The 23,608-nt window shown below is 44.7% G+C and overlaps 1 protein-coding gene across 13 annotated transcripts in view; it reads right to left on the reverse strand.

Moving 5' to 3' along the window:
• slc24a2a (solute carrier family 24 member 2a) overlaps window positions 1-23,608 on the reverse strand; it is a 58,816-nt gene that overhangs the window by 33,050 nt on the left and 2,158 nt on the right. For 4 of the 13 annotated variants that reach the window (XM_086197667.1, XM_086197663.1, XM_086197666.1 and 1 more), the window contains exons 1-2: window positions 12,844-13,071; window positions 10,753-11,823 (exon numbers count right to left, since the gene is read on the reverse strand). In XM_086197667.1, the coding sequence (XP_086053793.1) occupies window positions 10,753-11,655 (903 nt within the window). In that variant the 5' untranslated portion in view covers window positions 11,656-11,823; window positions 12,844-13,071. Of the gene's footprint in view, window positions 1-10,751; window positions 11,827-12,405; window positions 12,563-12,843; window positions 13,125-17,665; window positions 17,799-23,608 lie in introns of those variants that run through there. The other 9 variants (XM_086197665.1, XM_086197664.1, XM_086197654.1 and 6 more) reach the window with 7 other exon arrangements.

Consider the following 23,608-nt stretch of genomic DNA (forward strand, 5'->3'; position numbering starts at 1 on the left):
TGCAACCGTCACTCGCTCAAGTGTGATTGGTCAAAGCCGCTGTAGCACCAACAGAGAACCCACGTACGTCTGGCGAGAACAGAAAGGCCCAAGCCGAAAGTGACGACCACTGCGTCACCGTTGTGCGCCATAATCTAATTCTCATAGTCGTGAAAACAAGGTTTGCTTTGAACTCTGTCTTTTGTAGGACCAACTGTGATTGCTGGGCATGCCTCCTCATTGCTCAGCCCAACAATTTCATGATGAGGGGGGGAGGGGAGGGGGGCCTTGGCGGGTTTCTCCAAGAGCTTCCAAACAACTTGATGACGACGGAAACGCAGCCTATGGACGATCAGGAAGGCAGAGCCAATTCAGTCCGTCTGAAAATCCTGGTTTCACAAAGTTAGACTTGGAATCCGCGAAAGTATCGATAATATAGGACGCTCACCGAGTCTGCCGACTTCTGAGAAGGTCATTTAATTTAAAGAAACGTGCGCTCTGATATCTGCAGTTTGAAATTTTAAAAAAATAAAAAAGTTCATGTGCCTTTAATAAAACATGAAGTTTCAATCAGTGGCTGTCGATGCATTTTCCTCTATTCGCTCAACAGAGGTGATGGTACTCACAGGTGAACAGTAGGAGTGTCACAGACTAGCTTGAGACCCATTTTGTAATGGATATTGTTAATTAAAAAAAAAAAACACGTCAGGAACACGAATATGATGATCGTCAGCATTCATAAAGCGACTGAACTCACGAGCGATCTACGAAAAAGAAGTTAAGGCACGGCGCACGAGCAGGTAGGCCTTCAGAGTTGAGAGGCGACCGTGATGACCAAGGCCCCCCACCCTCCGAGAAAACGCAGGCGTCCAGAGGATGAGGGAGGAGTTCAAACTGGAGCGGAAAGTAAAGTTCAAGAGGGGAATGAATGTTTTAAGTCTGAGAAAGACGCTACGGACGAGGAGAGAAGGTGAGGGAGGATCTGGAGGGAAGATGATGTGAATTCCTCCTCTCGTTTTCCCTCCTTCTGTCCTTCCCTCCCCCTCATTGTAAATGAAATAATGTTAATAAAGTGTATTCTATTTTTTTCTTGCCGATCCAATTTTAAATGAACTGTGGATATGTTGCAAAATAAAGGACTAAATCACTGCTTTGGAGCAGATAAAATAGGCAACATGGTCATGCCAGAAGATGGCGGTGTAGGCAACGTGGCTGTGGCTGTTGAAACAGGGTAGTAGAAGAAGAACTGCCCAACAGTGAAAACTGGAGATCGTCCTTTTTTGCTAAGCACCAGCCAGTACTGGACATGCTGCATGCTGTCCCGAAGACAAAGTTTAGGAATATCCAAGTCATTGTGTGAGTTAAACGTTCATAAAGTCGGTTCTTGTTCGAATTGGAGGTTTCTATTTCCTGTTTTGTGAAATTCGCCATTTATCTAAAAAAAAAAAAAAAAAGTCAGACTTAACCTCAGGGAGTGTAACCTTTCTATGTTTTCACCAGTTCCGTGAACCTTTTCTAATTTGGCAAATTAAAATTCACATCAAAACACACTGACTGAGGCTATCAGGCCATTTATTCGCAAAAACGGAAAAAAAGGGATGTGCTTGTTTGTTTGTTTGTTCAGAGTAAACAAATCGAATGCTATGAAACTGGAGAGTGTGTGTGTATATATATATATATATATATATATATATATATATAAAATTTTAAAAACCATGTACATTACTGAGTACAAATATTTGAAGGGGACCGACTCAGGGTGCCTTTCCTTTGCTCGTCTCATGATCTTTGTCAAGGCAACAATATCAGCCTCACAGCTGAACTTCCCTGTAGATGGACAACATGGTGCTTGTGATAATTAGACACTGTATTAAGTCACCGGGTGACCTTCAAATCAGGGCTGCAGTGGAGAGCGTTGGATAAGAGTGTGTGTGTGTGTGTGTGGGGGGGGGGGGGGGGGGGGGGACAAAAACCTGACCGAGGTTGGTGATGTGAAGGAAGTCACTTGGGAGGCATTTAAACCCGTGTCATAGCCTGTATCTTTATGTTGACTTGTTTAGAAGACCAAAACCAAGGCAAAAAATGAAAATGAATTACTGGCAGGTGTGTGCGCGCACGCACACGCGCACACACACACACACACACACACACACACCTGCTTAGACAAGAAGCCGCTGTTTGGAAAGGATGATAAAACTTGGACTCCTTCATTGTCATGGTGAGATCAAAGTTGCAGGCTGTCTATTTTTAAATGACGGGACTCTGCCTCTGTTGTTACTGACTGAGCTTAAGCAAAAATTATTGTGTGTGTGTGTGTGTGTGTGTGAAGGAAGAGAGAGAGAGAGAGAGAGAGAGAGAGAGAGAGAGAGAGAGAGAGAGAGTTGGAATCTACTGTTTTGCCACACTGTGACTTAAAAAAGACACCTGAGATTCGCTCATCAAACCATCAAAACCTTATTTTTCCTTTCCGACCTATCAAACTGTCTATCGAGTGCTTCTTTTCCGTTGCCCCTGCCTGCCTCTCTCTCTAATCTTCAGCCTGCATGAATCACACTCAAGCAGCATCGACTTCTGCCCTTTTAATTTTTTACAGTGGAAACCGAGGTCACGTCTGCACATTTCTGCCTGTCCCCCCCCCCCCCCCCCCATTCACTTCAACCCAAGGTCACTTCTACAACGTTCCTTTTAAAAAAACATGAATACTTTCTCTGCGTCCATAGAGAAACAGAGTATTGATGAATCAAGGACGAGTGCACGCACGGTGCTGTAGCTTCTGGAGTCGTCAGTCCGCAGCTTGGACTACGACAACAAACCTGCGATGAAATGTGTCGTTCTGGGTGTTGAACAAACCACTTTTACGATAATCAAAACAGAGTTTCTGAGAAATTAGCTTCTTTCATTTCAAATCCAGTCAAGCCCAGAGAAACAATCAGAAACAGATGTTGCTTTTTTTTTAACTTTTTTTTTTTTTTTAAGAGCTCATCTGTGCACATCTGGATTTAGCTGAATATTAGCCTGCCTGAGGACACAAAGAGCCAATGGTTGAGTTCACGCGGTGCAGCCGGTACCGTGGCGTGTAAAGGGAGACCTCTCTTGGAACCGCGGCGTGACCATGAAAGCAAGTAGAAGATGCACTAACGGTTCTGGAGGAAGGGATGCTGTGCGGTCGAAGCCCTGGTGCCCAAATGTCCACATCTTTGGGACACACACACACACACACACACACAGTCTGCTCCCTGCACACAACCCGCTTTGTAACTGTATCTCTGAAGCACATCCTGATGGAAGATCTCGCCTCCGTCACGCTATTTATAGCTTGGTAATGCATCAGAGGTCGTACCTTCCATCTCAGCACAGCCAACATCTGCCTCGATACACTCTGGCTTATCAAGCATGCACGCGTCTCAGACTGCATTTGGACGCATCCCTTTTTTTTGAACGGCTCCCAACTTATAGCTCGTTTAATTTGCTCATTCAGATATTACACTCGTGACGTTACGTTTTATGAGCTTGCAGCGGACGAGCTCTAATCACACGCTGTAAGAGGAAATTGATTGTTTCTTAATGTATGCCTCTGATCACCGCTCTCCTCCTGTAAAAGCATGATAGTAGAGTCGGGATGAATGGGATTAAGAGTTAAATACCTAACAAAACAAAAAAGGTTTGAGTTTTAAAATTTTCACGCATTTAAAAAAAAAACAGCGGTCGCTAGCGGCTCAAAGGAGACGACAGAAGTTGTGGGCATTAAACATCATCATGCTAAGAAATGATGGGCAGAGCACATTCTGCTTTTCAGTGGAAATTTTCCCTGTTGGAAACTTTAAGTGGAACCCTCCCTGAGGTCACAAGGTTACAAGTACATACTCATAAACCCAGAACACGGCGTAAGCCCTGGATATGTGGTGTACTTCGTTCATGGCACGACATTAGCTTTGTACTTTTTAAAATTATGGAAGCGATGATAATCTTGCAGAACAAATTCTGAACGTCTCATTCATTTTTGTTAGCTTGTTCTGGTCAGTATTCCAAAGGGAAATGTACGAATCCCGCTGGCGTTTGGCAGAGGGAACCCAAGGCTATTCTAGCAACGGGTCTGGCCTACAAAAATACGTCACCCCTGCAGCTCTCTATTTCTGACAGACACGGAGGCAATCGCAAAAAAGTAGAGGCGGGGCTTCATAAAACTATAGTGCAGGGTAATCTGATCTCTGTGAGCCAATAGTCTCAAGTCAGTCCAGCCAGTCAGTCCATCAGCCAAACAATGAGAGAGGCCACTGGATAACAAGATAAGCCTGGCGGGGTGGTCCTGAGACAGCGGCGCATTTGATGAAAGACCCCTCTAATGCCGCGAAGAGCCGGAGCAAGGCTGCAAAGCTGCTTTTAATAAAGCCGACAGTTCATCATTTTACGCTAAGTCGGGCCTAAAGTGACCTCTTTGAAACAGGTTTTTTTAAGAGATAAAAAAAAAAGTCGTGGTAAGAATAAGTGTTAGAGATCAGCACGGAGAGGGCAACTTTTCTTTATCCAGCGCGGTGTCTTGTTAAGGTGACGGCGCTGACTGAGAAGCAGAGGGGGGCTGAAGGAATGATGGTTTCAGGGGGACACCATTAGCTAACAGCTCCAATACACGCACAGCGTTTCTGGGGAAGGAGTATTTACTGACAGTGTAGGTGTGAGATGTGCTGCGCTCAGGTTTTGTGTGACCCCCTTTGCCCCTTCAGCACACGCTGAGTAACCTCATTCTTCAAACCTTTGTTCCTGAGTTGAGTCATGACCGACGGGAACACCAGACTAAGAAGAGTGGCTATAACAGAATGTGCAGAAATAAAAGCAGCACGACAGAAACACGCCGCCTTCTTTGACCTGCTTCAACCTTTATGACTTCGAGACTGAGATAATCTTGTCACCCTTTACAGCCACGGGGGGGCACTGTGGTGCAAATATCACTTCCTGCATCCACTAGGTGGCACTGCAGAACACACACTCACTAAATATTAGGTTGCTGTGCATCACATAAAAGACAGCTCGCTGACAGTTTGACGTACATCAAAGGGCGTTTGCTACGTCGGGCTTACTTCCTGAAACCACAAGGTGGCGCTTTGACTATGGCTAAAATTCAGCTTCAGGCTGGGGCTCTCTTCAAACGAGTATGGAAAAAAATCTGACCGTGTAGACTCGCGCATCAGAGTTAGCCCCCTCACCGCGGTGTCGCTGATTGACAAAAATTCAGTCCACACAGTCGCCATCCAACACCGACATCCTCCTACGAGCAGGAAGACCAAACCAGAGAGTCGCTGACGTAAATTCCCCTTTCAATCAGGAACTCAAAATTTTATGAATACTTTGGCCAGTGCTAAACACCCTCACCGTGTTTGGCGAAAATCAAACCCACACTTTTGACTTCCACGGCCGTGACGGTTCTTTTAATGTCTGGTTTCTAACTGAAACTGCCGATTCTCTTCATGACAGCAGCAGGTAAGACGAAGCATCTCTGCGGGGTCACAGAAGAACGAGGATGGCGGACGTTGTGCTGTGGTTTAATGCCGTTGTTGTGAGATTAAGCAGCAACTAAGCACTCATTAAGTAAGCAAAGGTATTAGGCACCAATCAGGGCCAAACTAATAGGTAAATACAGTATATCCTTCCAACATCTGTTTGGGTCAAAGATGAAGAGATGAAATCACATGCCGAGCTCAACTGACCCAACCACTCCTAAGGCGGATTACGTGATTTTATTACGCGAGTTATTAAACTATTATTTCTGTTGTTACTTAAGGGGATTCTTCTCATAATAAAATGGCCTGATGGCTCCACATATTTTAAAACTCTTTGGTCAAAATAAACAATGCAATTAGGAATGTTTCTATTCGTGATGCACTTTTCTTGGCCTGTTCAGGTTTCCATTTTTTGACAGGGTGACCTGCCATTTCCAATTTTTGCAGATTCCAACTTTCTGACTCAGAACTATGGTTGATAGAATGTTTTCCTGATTGAACAAAAGCAGTTGGATGCAGCAGCCAGTGAAGGATAGGAGAGGCTGTGGGCTCGTGCTTGGCTCTGAGCTTTGCCTACTAGCCTTAGCCGCTTCTCCTTTGTTAGCTTCCTCAAGCTGGGCAGGCTCAGTGGGGGGAGATCTGAAGTGTCTGATTAGGTTTGTTGATCATTGTGGCTCCCCAACAGTGAATCTGGCCTTACATGTTTTACACATTGCTAGCTTTATGCTCTCATTACTCACAGTGAACAATTTTCCCCGAATTTCCACTGGACACATCAATCAGGTGATCAAATCTGCTGATTTGGTCGTTGTCTCTTTATGTGTTTCAATCATGTGCGCGTAGAGTAAGTGTTTGTACTGTGTCCTTCTCAGCTCTGTTTTTGCAATCAGGAGCCTGCACACATATTTAATTTGGAAAATTAACCGGATATATTACGGCATTGGTTTGGAGATTTCCTGTCTGCCTGGATCTCCTCTGTGTGAACTGACGCACCGCCCATCGAAAGCAGACTCGCTACGATTCCCGGCAAAAACACAGCAACGTGGCAAGTGACCAGTAGGAATCAGAAACTTGTGATACTGAGTTGTTGGTCACCAGTCAGGCCGGGGGACCCTGACATTGGCTGATTCTGGTGCCCTACAGGGCAATCAGGGCATCCCTAATGTCTCTACCAAACATTCATGAGAAATAATCACCAGAATTTCAGCCACTTCCATATAAACAGTATATATATATATATATATATATACATACATATATACATACACACACACACATATATTTTATTTATTTATTTATTTATTTATTTTTGCTTTGCTTTCACTGGTTTCAGGTGGATTTCTGCTACCACAACCAATGGGTTTAAAAAATTCAATGCAACGTCTGCTTCAGTGAAATAACATGTTTGTTTCCTAATATTATTAAATATGATGCCAATTCCTTTTCTTTTTTTGCCAAAATAAACTGAAGCTGACTCACTGGAGGTGCAGCGACAAGACAAGAAAACTGGCAACCACAGCAGGGGAGCCATTTTAGTAGAGATAACTGCTTATCAACTTAACTGCTTATCAGCCTAAACAGTTCATGCTAGCATCCTGTAGATACTTATAATTAAAAAAAAATCAAAACATTATTGACTCTAAATTCTCACAATGATTTAGTCTGTTTTTTTTTTTTTGTCCTGTAAGCTTCCATTTCCAGCTGACAAAGTCATCAACTAGAAGTCAACTTCTCAAACAGACAGGAAATGGAGCGACTTCTCCCTGCTCTCCAACAGCACCACTTATTCATTTCAGACATTGTAAAAGGAGTTGGGGACAACAAAAGGCAGCTGAACGTGCACGGCTGAGAATTTAGCTTCGAACACATCGCCTTTTCAAATCGATATAACAAAGCAGGAGGGACGCAGTTGGTTCATCCGTAATTTAAACTGTTTTGACCTGTATTTGTTTATCGCCTTCTCTTTGAACTTTTTTGAACTTTTTTTTTTTAATTTAGAAATTTAATGATGCATTTGTCATGGTTTGTTAGGAATATCCCACAAGCTGTCTCCTTTGCTAGATGTTCTTTACATCCATGTTCAATGACCGTCCTGATATACACTAAAATGAACGCATGCGCCGATGTTTACAACAACTTCTGGACAGAATTAGGAAATTAATCATTGAACGCATTCTACACTGTCTGACAAGTTTGTCATTCCGATGCATCTTCAAAATGTCGAGGCATCCAACTTATAGAAAAGAGTTTGTAGACTCATCGTAATTTGTTCAAAAAGCGACTGTTGTGGTTCTCTTCTGGCGTGAAAATGGGATTTGTGTTGGCGATGCCCGTATTTCACCAGCACTTCACACAACCAGTCAACATTTGTCGTTCCTCCGTGACAAACGAAGGCCCCGTGCTGAGCACGTCGGGAAAAATGCAGTTTTAAAAACAGAACAAAATCTTCCCTTGCGTGGAAAGTTGGTTGTGCTGTGACTGCAAGTGACTTCTGATGAGGCGGCCCACTGAACTGCTGACAAAATGACGGTTTTGAATCGAGCCAGCTCGTACGGTGTGGTGTGACGGTTGTGTTTGTGTTGCACTGATGACGTTGCACCTCATCCCCCCTTGGTAAAATAATCTGACACCTCTGGTCTGTCAAATGATGGAAAACCAAGTCCTGTTTTTACTGTTTTGCGCTGGAAGCGAAGCCATTATTTTTCAAGAAAATGAGAGGAACAAAGCCATCTATTTTCCCCGTTAGCAGGAGCAGAATAAACAAGATAGAGAAGAGAAAGTAGTGAGATGTAAGATACGAGACAGCGCAGGACTCAAACATTACCTGGGCTACTTATCAGTGGGGCCCTCACGACGCGATGCGTACCGCGATAAAATCTAGGGCTGAATAACATATCGAAACGTTATCGAGATCAGAACGTACAAATCACAGGAGGAGTAGTATTTGTATCCATGTAAGGATGGGGCAGAAAATACAACTTGCTGTGCACTGGGTGATAAAATGTCCATCACTCCTCGACTCACCACACTCAATGTAGATATGTTAAAGACAATACCTGAAACATGGCTGCTGCAACATACGTGGGTCACGATAGGATTTTATCGCGATAGTCATGAAAGGATAGCATACGGTGCTGTTAAAAAAAAAAAAACGGTGATTAACTGGCACAGCCTCAGTATTTACAGGATTCTCCGCTGTCCCTCACACTCACTCGACTCACAGCATGTGTGCGTATCCTGAGCCTTAACGCGCTACCGACCTCAACGTTAGTCATTGAGGTGACGTCACCGGGACATCCCAATATCATAACGCATGCAATAACGTAAGGTCCATTTTAATCAAGTGCTTAGTTCGGGGGGGCCCGATAGCTCCAAGAGACGCCGTACTGTCCTTACAATGCAATCCTTTATCCCAAATCATCACCCAAAGCGGGATAGAGGACACTTTGGAAGTCACTTGTGAAATAGTTTACTTTGACAAAACTACCGCCGCCTCACAGCCGTGAATGTCACGATGAAACGCGCTCAACCCTCCGTCGTATTTTGAAGGTTACCTCACCGCTGTGTCCTTGCCCTCTCATCTGTCTCCGTGTCAGAATTTACACGCATACACATGCCTGCTAAATTGCCAATTAAATCTGAAAATAACACTTGTGTCTTTTAATACACACGTCCCCAAAGTGTCAGAGCTTGATTAAAAAAATGACTGTTTGGATGATTATAGTCTAATAATATTTGTGCCTTTCCTATTAACCCTGTAGACCCACTCTGCTTCGATATGAGCGAAATTTGGGCCCCTTTCATTCATCTATTACAGTTTTTACAATTCGTGTGTGTGTGTGTGTGTGTGTGTACAGCTGGAGAAAGGAAAAGCTAAATCTGCTGGAAGCAGACATGATACATCAACACACCTGTCTCGCACTATTCCCCCTCAATCAAAAATAAGGGAGGAAACGGAGAACACACACACACACACACACACACACACACACTTCTGTTAGCCAAAGTACCCAGAATCCACTGCAGCTCAAGGTCACCTAGCTTCTCTGGCACTGAGGCTCACCTAAGTTTTCCCTCGAATCCAACAAATGTAGTGCAACCAAGACAAAACAACAAAAGAAAAACTTCTCAAGCATTTTGGTGGAGGATATTTTCCATAACATTGTGTAACCTGATTATATATATATATATATATATATATATATATATATATATATAAATAAAACTGTTATGTACTTAGGATAAATCCTGATACAATGAGAGCTTGGAAATACAACTTTCTCCAAAAAAATTTCATTTCCATCTCATGTCACAAAGAAATCTAAATCCGTCCGGATAATCTCTACACCGGTATCAAATTGCACTGCAGTGTCTTTTGCCCTCGAGTATCATTGAGTGGGCGAATGCTTGGATTTGTCTACAGAGTAATTTTGCGTTTATGTTATTGAGCACAAAATAAAATACTGCGCTGGGCGTGAGGAGCGTCTTCAGGGAGCACATCAAGTAGTAAACAGGAACAGTTTCGATGTGATTCGCCATCCGAGGTTGACATTTTTTGCTTACGCAACATTTCAAACGAGGTATTTTTAGCGCAAATCTTAGAAGGGGGGAACAAAATAGCCCCTGAGATTTTTCCAAAGGGATTTGTTTGTCAGGCCGGGACACAATTTGTAGAGCTTAACCCAGAATTACACATTTGACTGTGTTTTATTAATCCCACAGTGGAATACAGTTGTGCTGCACGGCTCATTCCTGTTCAATTATGACTGGAAAAAGTCTGGAACTCTCTTGTTGTCTACATTCTAAAGGTGAAGGACATGCATGTTCGGAGCCGTGTGGCATCATGGGTGCGGAGTGATCAAAGAAACCTGCGAGGAGCCAGTCCCATTATCGAATGGTCATTAGGTTGGATGAGAACAACAACAACACCAACAACAACAAAAAAAGAGCGATGCATGGAATAAAAAAAAAAAAAAAAAAAGCAGGTCTCCATCAACAAACTAGCTTTGTTGTTTGGTGAAGATTTTTCAGTACACAAGCAAATCTGGCTTAATTAGTATCACAAGCTGCATGATATCAACATACGTGTGTGTGAGCCAGTGCCAGAGCAGCCGTCAATGGTCTTTTTTTTCTTCTTTTAATCAGTCAATAATTTTAAAAAAAGAAACCCAACAGGAATGTCCTCGTTTTAGAGAAAAGTGGATGTTCTGCAAGGGCTTCCAAGGAGCTGGTGGTGAGGGAAAGCAGAAGAAAGGTACAGGTGAAGAAACAAACTCACCTTGGGCTGGACCTCCACTTCTACCACTTGGTTCTTGTTCATGCAATCTTTGACGAAGCCCTCAACTTTGCTGTTGAACTTCATGAAGATTACGTAGGCGGCGTATCCAAAGAGCAGGGTGATACTTTCCCACATGGAGATGAAGTTATCCAGGAAGAAGATGATGAGCAGGATCAGGTCCAGGATGTAGAAGGAGACGTCGCGAAAGAGAGGCCACCACGTCAGGTTCAGGATCTCTTTGGAGAAGATTGCACACATCCCAATGACGAAGAGAATGTTGAAGACGGCTGAGCCCACAATGGTACCGATGCCGACGTTGCTGTGCGAGATGAAGACGCCGATGATGGACGTGAAGAGCTCCGGAGCTGAGCCACCTGCCGCCATGAAGGTGGCACCAGCTACATCATCTGAAATGGTGAGCTTTTCCGTGATTACCGTCAGCGCTGGGACGAAGAACTCGTCGCACACTATGGCTAAGGCGATGAACATGTAGATCATGCCGAACATGTGGAGGACCACCGCACCTTGGCGCCTCTCCGTAAGGCTAAAAATGTCTGGCGGGTACTCCCCTTGACTGTTGTTGCTTTCTGCTGTAGATTTCATGGCTACTGGCATGTCGATTGACACATTGGGGTCCTTCTGGTGTTGGCTGAAAAGTAGAGTCCTGTGGGGGGCTGACTGGTGAAGACTCTCCTGGGGGAGCACTGGCTCACTGAGACCCCCTGAGCTCCAGGTCAAGGCACTGAGGGAGACGGCACTTAAGGCCACCAAACTGATGACGAACCCTAAGATTCGCACAGGCCTCAGCTTTCTTCGCAGACACCAGGGGCCCCGCCGCTTACAAGCAGCGCCCACGACGGGCCTCCGCTCTAGTGGATCCATGCAAGGTTGATCAGAACCCATCTGGGTGCAGTTCTAGAGTGTCCTCACTCTCAGTGGCTAGGTAGGACGAGTGGAGAGCAGGTTTTACCGGATACAGCGCATGGTGTCGTCTTCAGCTTCAAACGAGTTGAGAAGATTTGGGGTGCTTGCCAGGGTCTAAGGTGCCACACGGTGTCTTCATATTAGCCTCTGCTGGCAAAAGAACAGAGACAAAATTAAAGAAACTTGATCAAATGCAATATATCGTGAGAGGCAACAAACTGAGCTCATTAGGTTTGTTGTCAAGATGCTACAGCACCAGGCTGGCCTGTCTTGTCCTGAAAAACTCCAACAAAAAAAATGGAATTCATGAAATATTCACGTACTTTTGCCGTTTTCCTTTCTTATGACATTGAAAAAATGAATGTGATACCTTGAGATGGGCAAATCTTTTTTGTTATAGCTTTTAAATAAATCTAGTTTTCACCTGCAAGATGATTAATCATAAATTAATGAAGTCTTTTGTGTTGCTGTGAAAACTGAGGTACAAACCCCGGAAAATATCATGGTAAAAAAAAATTAAATAAATAAATACGAAAGATGGTCATTAAATTGTGAAAACATGCAGACATGGTATAATCAGCTTATAATTCTCGTTTAATTTTTTAAAATAATGATCCTCTTCCAAAACACAAACACAACACATCTTATGTTGACTTGCTATGTCTATCTCATTGATTTACATGTGTTCACGTGAAAACTTACAATAATCATATTCTATGCCCTTTATACCTTTTAAAAAGGTGAATTCACCAGCAGCTTTTCGAACGCAATAATCCAGCAGTAAAGACACGCCAAACACAATATATTCCGTCAGTTAACTCAAATGTTCAAATACTGCCATCAATCATTTGTTTTTATGAGGAAAAACGGGAATGTGGAGGCCGTGGGGTAACGGGCATCACTTCGCTGCAGTCAAGAAAGATTACCGCCGCGACGCCGCCGCCGCTCAGGTAGAAGCACAGCAAAATATCATCCTGTTTGACTTTCCAATGATGCAGCCTTGAACGTGATACCAGCTCCGCTGACTCCTCTCCCGTCTGCCCTTCAATAAACCTTTCGCCCTTACAGCCGCATCAACAAGCAACACACCGCGGACCACCGACCCAAACACTCGTGTCCATGCCGCGGCGCAGGACGCGCGGAGCGGCTGCGGGCGGACGGTCGTACCTTGGACAGAGGCGAGAAAACAGCAACACGACAGAGCAGCAGGTTGGAACTAGGAAATCCTCTCCGGTGCCCTCTTGCTCTCATTGAGCAAAAAATGTGACCGACGACAGAGGAGGGGCTTAGGGGATGAAAAATGTCCAACTGCGCTCACCTCTGTGGTGTCACGGCCGCAGCAGCATCCCTCCCGTCTCGGATGAGAGCAAACCAGTGAGTCGGTGGAAAACGCCTCGCTAATGTAGCAGAATCTAGTGCGGGGCTGGGCGGGTCACGTGACACGGCGGGGCGGTGGTGTGTGCTTGTGTGTGTGTGTGTAGGGGGGGGGGGGGGGGGGGGGGGTTATTAATAAAGTCAGGTAAACGGCAGATAGCGCAGCGTTTCCTGAAAGGTTCAGGGTGATGTTGCAGTTTGAGGGAGGAGGAGTTGCGCGGTTTCACAGCAACGGCATGTTCCAACTCATGTTTCCACTGATTTGGATTTTTAGTTCCCCTGATGACGGAACAGGTGGATTCTGTCTGGGGTCACTTCAAGGTCACATCCACTTCGCTCCTGTGTGAAGCCCAACATCCATCTGTGTTTTTCAACAATTAGCCTTGCTACTTGTGAGACGGATGATGGAGGTGCACGGATGATGGAGGTGCACGGATGACATAATGGGGAGCACTGTGAGCATATCTGAAGTTGGTGGCTTCGCATGAAGTCCAACCTGATGAAATGTCCCATTTGACATTTTGCCTGGAGGAGGACCTTTGAACCTTGATCAGATCGCAAGACGGGGCTGAATACAACCCGCCGAGGTGGTCGTGGACACATTTGACGAGACATCTTTCACAGTTTAAACCCGAATGTGTCCCCTGATGGATGTCATGGTGAAATGAGTCATCGAGACGCGGTGGTGTTCTGAAGAGCATTCACGCATGTATATTTGCTCTCAATATCTTGTTTTCATCCTGTGCCGAGCTGCCTTGGGACAGACCGACCTGAGCACAGGACCCTTAGACCGTGTAGTGATGTGATGTAGGCAGTGGCGATATTTAAACACAAGTGGATGCATTTGGAGACGCGTGATAGACACGTGTGTGAATGTTGATGTGTATTGCTGCTATTTGGGCTTTATTACAGCAGCTACGCATGTGTAAAATGTGCATGGAACTCCGTCCGTCCATCCATCCAGCCATCCATTTTCTACCGCTTATCCTGTTAAGGGTCGCGGGGGGGTGGAGCCTATCCCAGCAGCCTTCAGGCGAGAAGCGGGGTTCACCCTGGACAGGTCACCAGTCCATCACAGGACCAACACATAGAGACAGACAACCATTCACACTCACAGTCACACCTACGGTCAATTTAGAGTATCAATCAGCCTCGTCCCCTCTTGATGTCTTTGGACTGTGGGAGGAAGCTGGAGTACCAGAGAGAACCCACACAGGAACAGGGAGATGTGCATGGAGACTCTCCAGAGTTCACTGTGGAAAAGGTTCTGGTATTCCTCAAACCTCAACACAAACTTGTTAGCCAGCAACCACTTCTTAACAAGAAGAAAAAAAACAAAACTACAATGGAACTGCTTTGTTGGTTTACAAAGGTTCAAAAAGAGGTAAAGGGACATAATTGTGCAGTCTTACAGTAAATGATTAAAGCCACTCTTGAGAAGGTGATGGGTGCAGAATCCGGAGACAATGTCATCATACGTCGTTCTCCTTTTTTAAGAGGGGGGGGGGGGTTGTAAATAGAAACTCTGTGGGTATATTGCATTGTCTGAGCTGCAGAAATGTTGAAAAGCAAGAAGCCATTCTCCTCTTTTTAATCCCCCACTCTTAAAATCATTCCTGTCTGATAGAGCTGTCTGAGAGCTCTTCACGGCAGTGACATTGCTGTCAAAACGCAAAACGGCTCAGAACTCCAGCGATCTCACAATGATCGTCATGAGAGCGATAGGGACTATGTCTCTTCTCCAGTAGCTGCGGTTCCATCACCCTGTTTTCAATGCAAATTTTGAGGCATCGCACGGGAATTGCCCCGATTTGGGGAAGAAGGAAAAAAAAAAATCCTCTAATTTAGAAAAAAAAAAAGTCATCACACTTGCTTGAGAGAGGTTTTGACTCTTGCAAAACAGAGTTACTGCACAAATTGGGAGATGGAAACAAATTTGCTGAATAGGTTCAGAAGTAATGAACAATGAACTCACTGACATCTGTTTCCACTGATGGCATCTGGCCAGTTCCCCCGGGATGTGCAACAACATGGCTGCTCACGACAGATATGTGTGGACCAATGAGGAGACCAAAACATTCATTGGTCTCATCCTGGACGAAAAAGAAAAAAAAAATTCAAAAAGTGTACGTTGCCAGGGCAACGACATGTTTTCTTTCCAGTTTGTAACCACGACTTCTACATTTTGTTACAGCCATGTCAGGGTACATTACCAATCCAGCCATCCTCCAACAAAACTAGCGTAGTTTATCCACTCCAACCATTTAACGGAAATGCACCTAATTGGCTTTCATTTATTTTTCTCGGTGCAAACTTTCATCGGAGTTGCTCCACATTGAGACTGAAACACAGCTCGTCTCTCTTGTCGAGTAAAAGCTCTCCTTTCGTTTGTTTCTGCTCTGCCTTTGTGTCCCCTTTGTGTCTGCGGGGATGTCCGTTGTTGCAGCCTGACTGACGTAAACATGGTGTTTCTGCATGACGGAATGGAAATACCAGAGAGAGAAAACAGAGCAGAACACTTTACTAGCTTGCAACGAGACAGGCCCAGCTAACATATGTATAAGGGATATCCATATAGTTTAAGGTGATTGTTTTTTTCTTCAGTTTTAAGTTTTAATTCATTTGAAAGCCTTTTACTCATTTTGTCTCATCCAGCCTGGAAAATTCTACAGTGGCTTTTATCTGCGATTGTCTTCCGCCCTGCTGGTCCTTATTCTGAATTCTCAGAGTTTATATTGAGTTCAGTTCTTAAAACTGACAAAGTCATTATTGTTGAATGTGTAACAACTGACTGCATGCTACGGGCAGCACGGTGGTGCAGCGGTTAGCACTGTCACTTCACAACAAGAAGGTTCCAGGTTTGTGCTGGTCTCATTAGATCTCAGTGCAGCTTTTGATACCACTGACCATCATGTCCTTCTACAGAGACTGGAACATGTCATTGGCATTGAAGGAACCACACTAAACTGGTTTAGGTCATATTTACTAGGTTGATCTTAGTTTGTACTCGCGAATGATTATAAAACCACTACACTCTGCTGTGGTGTTCCACAAGGGTCTGTGCTTGGACCAGTCCTCTTTACTCTGTATCTGCTTCCTCCAGGTCACATAAGAAGGAAACACTCCATTCATGTTCACTGCTTTGCAGACGACACACAGCTGTTCTTATAAATGCATCCTCATGAAACAAATCAGCTGAGTAAACTGGAGGCCTGTCGAAAGGAAACATGGATGACCCCTAATTTTCTTTAATTAAACTCTTCAAACTGAAGTTATTGTGCTGGGCCCAAAACACCTAAGGAACACCTTATCTCATGAGATGGTACCCTGGATGGCATCACCCTGGCCCCCAGCGCTACTGTAAGGAACCTGGGAGTTGTCTTTGATCAGGATCTGTCCTTCAACTCCCACATTAAACAAATCTCCAGGACCCCTTCTTCCATCTACGTAACATCACTAAGATCGGGCACATCCTGTCTCAAAAAGATGCAGAAAAACTTGTCCATGCCTTTGTTCCCTCCTATCAGGCTGCACCAATAAGTCCCTAAAGACTCTCCAACTGGTCCAAAACACTGCTGCCTGTGTGTTGACTAGAACTGGTAGAAGAGACCACGTCTCTCCTGTACTGGCTTCTCTGCATTGACTCCTTGTTAAATTTAGAGTAGAATTCAAAATGATTCCTCTGTCATACAAAGTCCTCGACAATCAGGCACCTTCATATCTGACAGAGCTCATAGTCCCTTATTATCCAAGTAGAACCCTTCACTCCCAGGATGCAGGGTTCCTGGTGGTTCCTGGAGTCTCTAAAAGTAGAATGGGAGCCAGAGCCTTCAGCTATCAGGCTCCCCTCCTGTGGAACCGTCTCCCAGTTCCAGTGCAGGATGCAGACACCCTCTCTATGTTTAAGAGCAGTCATAAGACTTTCCTTTTTGATAAAGCTCATAGTTAGGTCTGGCTTAGGCTAGCTAGCACTTAGATATGCTGCTAAAGGCTTAGACTGCTGGGGGATCTCCCATGGTGCACTGGGCTTCTCTCTCCTCCTCTCAGTCCTCCTATACTCATGTGTTACGAAATCGTCTTCATCTCCGGAGCCTTTGTGCTCCCCCACTTCCCACATCCCTGACTGATGCTGGTGCTGGAGGAGGCTCCAGACCTGAAGAGGCTCAAGCTGCATCATCTGTTCACGTCCCCATCTGTCAATCATACATTGGAGTGTGGTTCTGGACCTGCTCTACTTGTAAAGTGTCATGAGATAACTTTGGTTGTGATTCGGTGCTGTAAAAATTAAAACTGACTCGACTTGACTTACTACGAGTACTTGTTTTTAGAGTTTTACAGTTGAAGAGCAAGCAGTACATAGCCGTCCATGCCTAATAGGTTGCTTCACATTGAATATGTCATCCACCTCCAAGCTGTCATCTGTCATGTCCATCATCCCTTGGGTCCCTGCATTGCCATGCTTCCCTCATGTCAAAAAAAGCCCCCCAACCACTTAGCATTAGTGGACAGGGCAAACGCTGTGGGACAGACGCAGACATGCTATCTCTACACAGTGTGACAAAGTATGTGTGACACTAATGGCCCGGTGCTGTATAATAAATCATGATTCACTGACCTCATTGATTGGCCCTCCCAACTGTAGCGACCGACCTCCTGTTACCTCCAAGGAAAACAGAGGTTGATGGAATTGACTAGAGTTTCCACAGATGTTTTCCACTGGCCATTGAAGGTCCGGGTCCTAAAAGGAACTGGATACAGTAGAGTAAAGTAGAAGTTCAAGGAAAAATGCAAATCATAATGCTTTACACAACAGACAGGATGACTGCTCTTGCAAAGTCACTAATTGCCTCGCTACTGTTTCGACATTGCATAGGCCTGACTGGAGATATCACCCTGGTCGACAAAATGGAACATTTTGAGGGCAAAAGATATCATGGTAGGTTGTTGTTGTTTTGGGACCCAAGAAGTAGGCAATGAGCCAGGGGATCGAGTATTTGGTGAAGTTTGAGGCCAAGAGTTAAAGGATGGTGTTGGGCTTGAAGTGTAGAGATCTGTGGCGGTGGAGGCAGGGGTGACAGGAGAACACCAGGAGATGGACGATAGGCAGGAGCAGAGGGCGACAAATGCAGGGGAAGCCAGCTGAGGTGAGGGCAGAGTGCAGGGGGACCTTTTTGAAGGAGAGTGTTCGGGTTCGAACACGGAGTTAGCAATGGCATGGTAACATGGGATAACCTTCATAAACTTCACTTGAAGTAAAAAAAAAAAAAAAAGAGCCAAGAGTCACGAGCACCACACTGGTATCGTGGACAATCTGGCGAAGAGGGGATAAGCGGCCTGGAGTTTTATTCAGGCAGTCCTCTTAAGTGACGAGCCGCAGGTGTGCTAGAAGTGCAGGTTCGGTATCAGTCTGCCACACACTCGTTATGGCCCACCACACATGGGAGAGAAGCCCTGGCCTCATTCCAGATCCGTTGGCAGGGCTGGAGGTGGGTTTGAATCAAATGCACAGCAACTTCCTGCTCCTGTACAGGGAAAAGTGGAAGGTGGAATCCTACGACTGAATGGAATCATACCTGTCGCAGAGTGAAGCAATGAGCTGTGGGAGTATTCAGTCCAGAGATAACGAGAGCTCCAGGAGGAGGGTTATCTGGCGGTCACACATCTAAGAGCTATCTCCAGGTCTGAATTGGCTTCCTCCATCTGCCCATCTGTAGAGGATGACCTGTTGAGGGGCTGGTCGTGGCCCCCGGTGCCTGACAAAAAGCCTTCCAGATGAGGGAGGTGAATTGGGGTCCCGTGCCACCAAAAGAGGCAGAGCAGAGGGGAGTTTGGGGAGGTGGACAAAGTGATAGAGAAACGGTCTATGATTGTGAAAACAGCGACGTTACGCTCAGAGAGATGAACGCTGAAGATGGCCCTCACTAAAAAAATCAAAAAAACTGCTGGTAGGAAGGTTGTGCACATCCTGTTGCTAAAGAAATTTTACTGAAGAAAGCATCTTTAAAAAAAAAAAAAAAAAAAAAAGCAGCAGCAGCAAGAGTTGGTATCAAGAATTTAAGCTTTATGTAATCAACATGGCCACAGGAAAATACAGAAGTTACTTTTGATAGCGCCTGGCTGTCTGAGTAGCTAATTCATTCGTGCATCTAATCAGGACTCATCATCATCGTGCCAGCTCTTCACGTTTGATCGGTCGATATTTTTGCCTATCAAATGAGATCCCTGCAGGCTGTCAGCTCTTTTTCAACAATGGCCCCCTGATGCGCACGCAGCCGGTCCTCCACACCAGCACACCACATCCTGATCTGGCTGAATATCCTGCATAAAAGTGATGACTGGTCATGTGGATGTGGTGATTGTTTTGATTTGTCTCAAATCTGTTCTATGACAAAACAACAGAAATTTCCATGCCGGCCCTGCCCCCCACCCGGTCTACCCCCGCTTTGGCCCGGCAGCTAAATCCAAGCCTTTGTGTCCCACATAGTTGTATGGATTTGTCAGCAATGAGGCAGGGGCAGTGGGGGGTAGATAGAGTGATGATAACCAAGCAGGTTTTTCTGGTGAAGAGGGAAGGACAGTTGACGACAGCAAGGCATTGAATTGGTTTGATTAAACAAACCGTTTTTTTTTTTTTTAAATTAAAAACAAGTAAAAGCTTTCGCTGAGGAAAACAGCGAGTCCCTGGATAAGCTTTTTCGAGGAGACTTTCTCCACATCAGATGCTGAAAGCCTCATATTAGCAACCGCCCACACCACCACAAGAGGCTTGCACAAACCACCTGCCCCTTCGGAAAATGTGGTCAGCAAAACAAAGCGCCAATGAGATGCTCCAAGAGTAAACAGCGAATCAATGAGGCTCTAAAAATGGCTGAGTAAATGTGTTCCAGAAGACAAAAGGAGTTAGGAAAGACCATTCAAAAGACGAAATGGAAGAGACTATTTTAGCTGTAAATAGGGGGTGGAGGGACACGGTGGTCTCAAGAGATGAACAAATTGATTAGCCACAGGCAGGTCTCGTCACTAAGTGATGGAGCTGATTAGATACAAGCCAAGATTCCATGTTATGATGAGCAACTTCCAGAAACTCCTTTCAAAATCTAGTCCTTTGTCTAGATTTGTACATTCTGATGTTCATATTTTGCGAACCCTCGTCAATAAAGCAAGTTGAAACGGTTTGATAATTAATATGGCGATAAAGATAAATTGGGCATCTCTCATGGAGATGGACAATGAAGCTTAGAGTGTCAGTAGCTGGCTGGCTGCAACTTTACTGTTTTGTTTGACTCCCATTGTGTCCCCTTTTGGCTGAAAACAGGCAGAAAAAAGAAAAAAAAAAACCTCTACAAAACACGCAGAACTACCCGATCAACCGCAAACAGACACTGTCAGCAAACAGGTGGTAATCTTCAGCCTCCTGAAGACCTAAAGTTCCCGTGAGGTCAAACTCACCATAATCATGGACCTAAAAAAAAAAAAATTCTCAAAAGGCTCATGGCTGTGTTTCAATGGCGATGAGGTAAATTAGTCCACTGATGTGCTAAAGTTCTGATATTTCTTGCGGACCCAAAGCTCTCTCTCAAACTGATTGACGAGTTCTTTCAAGCTACATTCCATCATGTTTTCCCATAAATGAATGTCCTTCAAATCCATCACTTGCGCTGGCTGAGCTAGCTACTTCTGGTTAGCCCTCTGCTAACTCGGATGGATAAATAACGTAACAGTGCAACTCTCCTATTGTGGGTTTTTTTGTTTTTGTTTTTAATGTTATCAGACCAACCTCACCAAATTGTGACCATGAAATCAGTCATTTTGTGTGGGTTGTGGTACAAAACAATAAATCCGCTGTTTCACAGCCAAAAGAGTAACAATGAAGCAGGCGACGGTGAAGCCTGTGATGCGAGCACGTGTCAGTTTGGTTTTTCTGGCGATAACTGCTAAAACATGGATACAAAAATGCAGCATTATGATTTTTATGACTTTAATGTTTTCAACATCCAGACAACTATGCTGGTGAGGGGGAAGTTCCTCAGAAACCTAAGAATGAATTTATTCGAGATGCTCCAGCGGCAGACAGTGTGCAGGACATGGGACGCTCCGTAGGGGACGTTTCTTTTTGGCCCAATATCCGTGATGTCTCTGGTAGAACAGGACAGTTGGCATTCTTTGCTGGTGGGTTAGCCTCACCAACATATGTGCAGTAGAAGTACATTTGATTTCTATAGACACTTTTTTTTTTCCTTTTAATTTCCGAGTGATGAAGTGCAGTCCTGGCTCTCCCCCAATTCAATTAGTTTGGAGCCTGGTCCTGTTAGCCCAAAATGACTGCCTGGGGGTATTACCAAGATGGCTGCCAAATGGCTGTACTTGCCCAGAAGAACTTTGGTGGCGTGTGCTGGCGGTCTGAAAACTGATTTTTTTTTTTTTTTTTTTGTTCTGAGCTTTTATTTATCGATTTTAATTCTCTGCGACCTACAAGATGACCTTTTAACAAGCACAATTTAGGCACTGATGGCCACTATGCCCAAGAAATAATAATAGAAAAAACAAACTGTGACTGAATAATTTGTGCTGCAGATATGTGAATTTTTGACCTGATTTCAATTATTTCATTGTAAAAAGTTCCACTCAGCTAGCTACTGCTCTCTGGAGCCTGCAAAAAATGCAAGTTGTGTCTTTCATACGGAGAGGGTACTGTAAATACACTTGGACAAGTGTGTGCAAGAGTGCGTCAGGCAACCAAACTCCGAATATAAAAATGTCACGTCTTATTGAATTAGAATTACCCGCTGAAGGTTCTGCTGAAACTGAAGCTTTTGAACGGCACAGAGTGTTGCAGGAGCGAGGCCTAAATCCTGTTAGCGTAGGTGAACGTCATCAGTGATCGAGGGAACCCAGGGGGACGCAAACTCCTGGGCTGGGCCTTGAAAACCAAAACATGATACTCACAGCCCTCCATTGTGCTTTAGGTTAGAATACATTAACTTGAATAGATTTCTCTGCTTGGGTCATGAGCTCAGCTTGAGTCAAAATCCAATCAATCTTTCCCCTTTTGTGACCTTGCAGCATTTAACCAATGCAGGACAACGCGACAGCAAGACAGGCCGCTCACTCCGTCTTTCGCTTCATAATTCAACATGCACTTTGTCCTCGTAACCTTCGGCGGCTTCCTATCGCATGTAATATTTCATGATTTTACATCCGTGACATGCAGCCACAAACATCAGGTGAGTAGATTGATTTTTTTTTTTAGGTGCGGATGGAATTTCATGAAGGTTTCAAGGCTTAGGCTGTAGCAGTTGGGACAGACGCATTGATGCAGTGTGTACGCCGCTTTATGAGGTTAATCCTTGGGTCAACAACCCCACAGATGGGCTGACCTGCTGGCTGCGGGGGAGCAGGTTTCTGGGGGAGGAAGGTTCTGACCATCACCGCTGCTGCCACCTGTCTGGTTTGTTGGGGAGAGACGTACGAGCTTGGGCCAAAACCCAACGTCTCGAAGTCGGGGAGAGAAGAAGAAAAAAAAAAGTTGAAAAATGTTTCATGCTCTGATGTCATTAAGAAGGCAAAAGCAGAGCTGTAATTCTATTTTAATCGCAGTGGATTTATTAAACAGGAGCAGCAGGTTTAAATCTCAGCAGATTACACAGAATGCCCAAGGAGATGTGGAGAGGAGAGAGGAGGGGGGTCAGGGAGGCTTGCGTAATCAAGTGCACTTTAGGTGATATGGTTCACCAGTCAGGACTGACGAGCCTAAAAATGGGAACGGTAAAGGAAGGCTGCCCGAACAAATAAACTTTTATGGGTTTTATTTCTGCTTTGTCGGATTTGGATCGAAATTAGATATTCAATTAAGACGCGGCCTTATAGAATGAGACGGGATTAAAAGAGTCTGCCTGCAGATGTTACTAATTATTTTGATAGGCTATGTGTGCAGCTCAGTAACCCTTGGAGTCAAATCTTCTTGGCACCATTTATCGGAGACGTTTATTCTCGTGAAGAATATGTTAATCCCGAGGTCTCCTCACAGCTGGACGTAATCAAATCAATCCCTTAACAGATCATGGACAATGTTCTACCACCTCTAGAGGTCATTAGTGATGACAAAAGAGGAAGAAAAAAAAAAAAGGTGAACAAAAAGTCCAAATCTGGCTGTTACTTTTGGAAAATAATCCAACCGCAACCTCGGTTATGACAATTCGGAAGTCAGAGAAGTTACTCAATGTCCGGTGAGCTCGTCGATGCAACCCAGCATGAGGAGAAGACAACAGCGTAAGAAAAACTTAAAGGAAGCCATGTTTTTTTTTGTTTTTTTTTGGAAGCACCCTTATTTGCCATCCTCCCCAAAGCCAGACACGCATAGGTGCCCCTCTCTCTTCTGTGTGGGAGCTGAGACGCACGGAAACCAGCTGACTGCTGACATGATGTCAAGCAAAACAAAACCGCTTGTTCATGATGAGAGGGATGACTGCTCCTCTCATCACGGCTGACTCGGGAAGAGAGGATGAGCATAATTAGGCCACTTCCAAGATCCTAAATGGGATCTATTTGATGAACTCGG

The sequence above is a fragment of the Aulostomus chinensis genome, chromosome 24 (assembly GCF_037954235.1).
Source record: "Aulostomus chinensis isolate RoL2024-O1b breed Wild chromosome 24, RoL_Achi_v1.0, whole genome shotgun sequence".
NCBI lineage: Eukaryota > Metazoa > Chordata > Actinopteri > Syngnathiformes > Aulostomidae > Aulostomus > Aulostomus chinensis.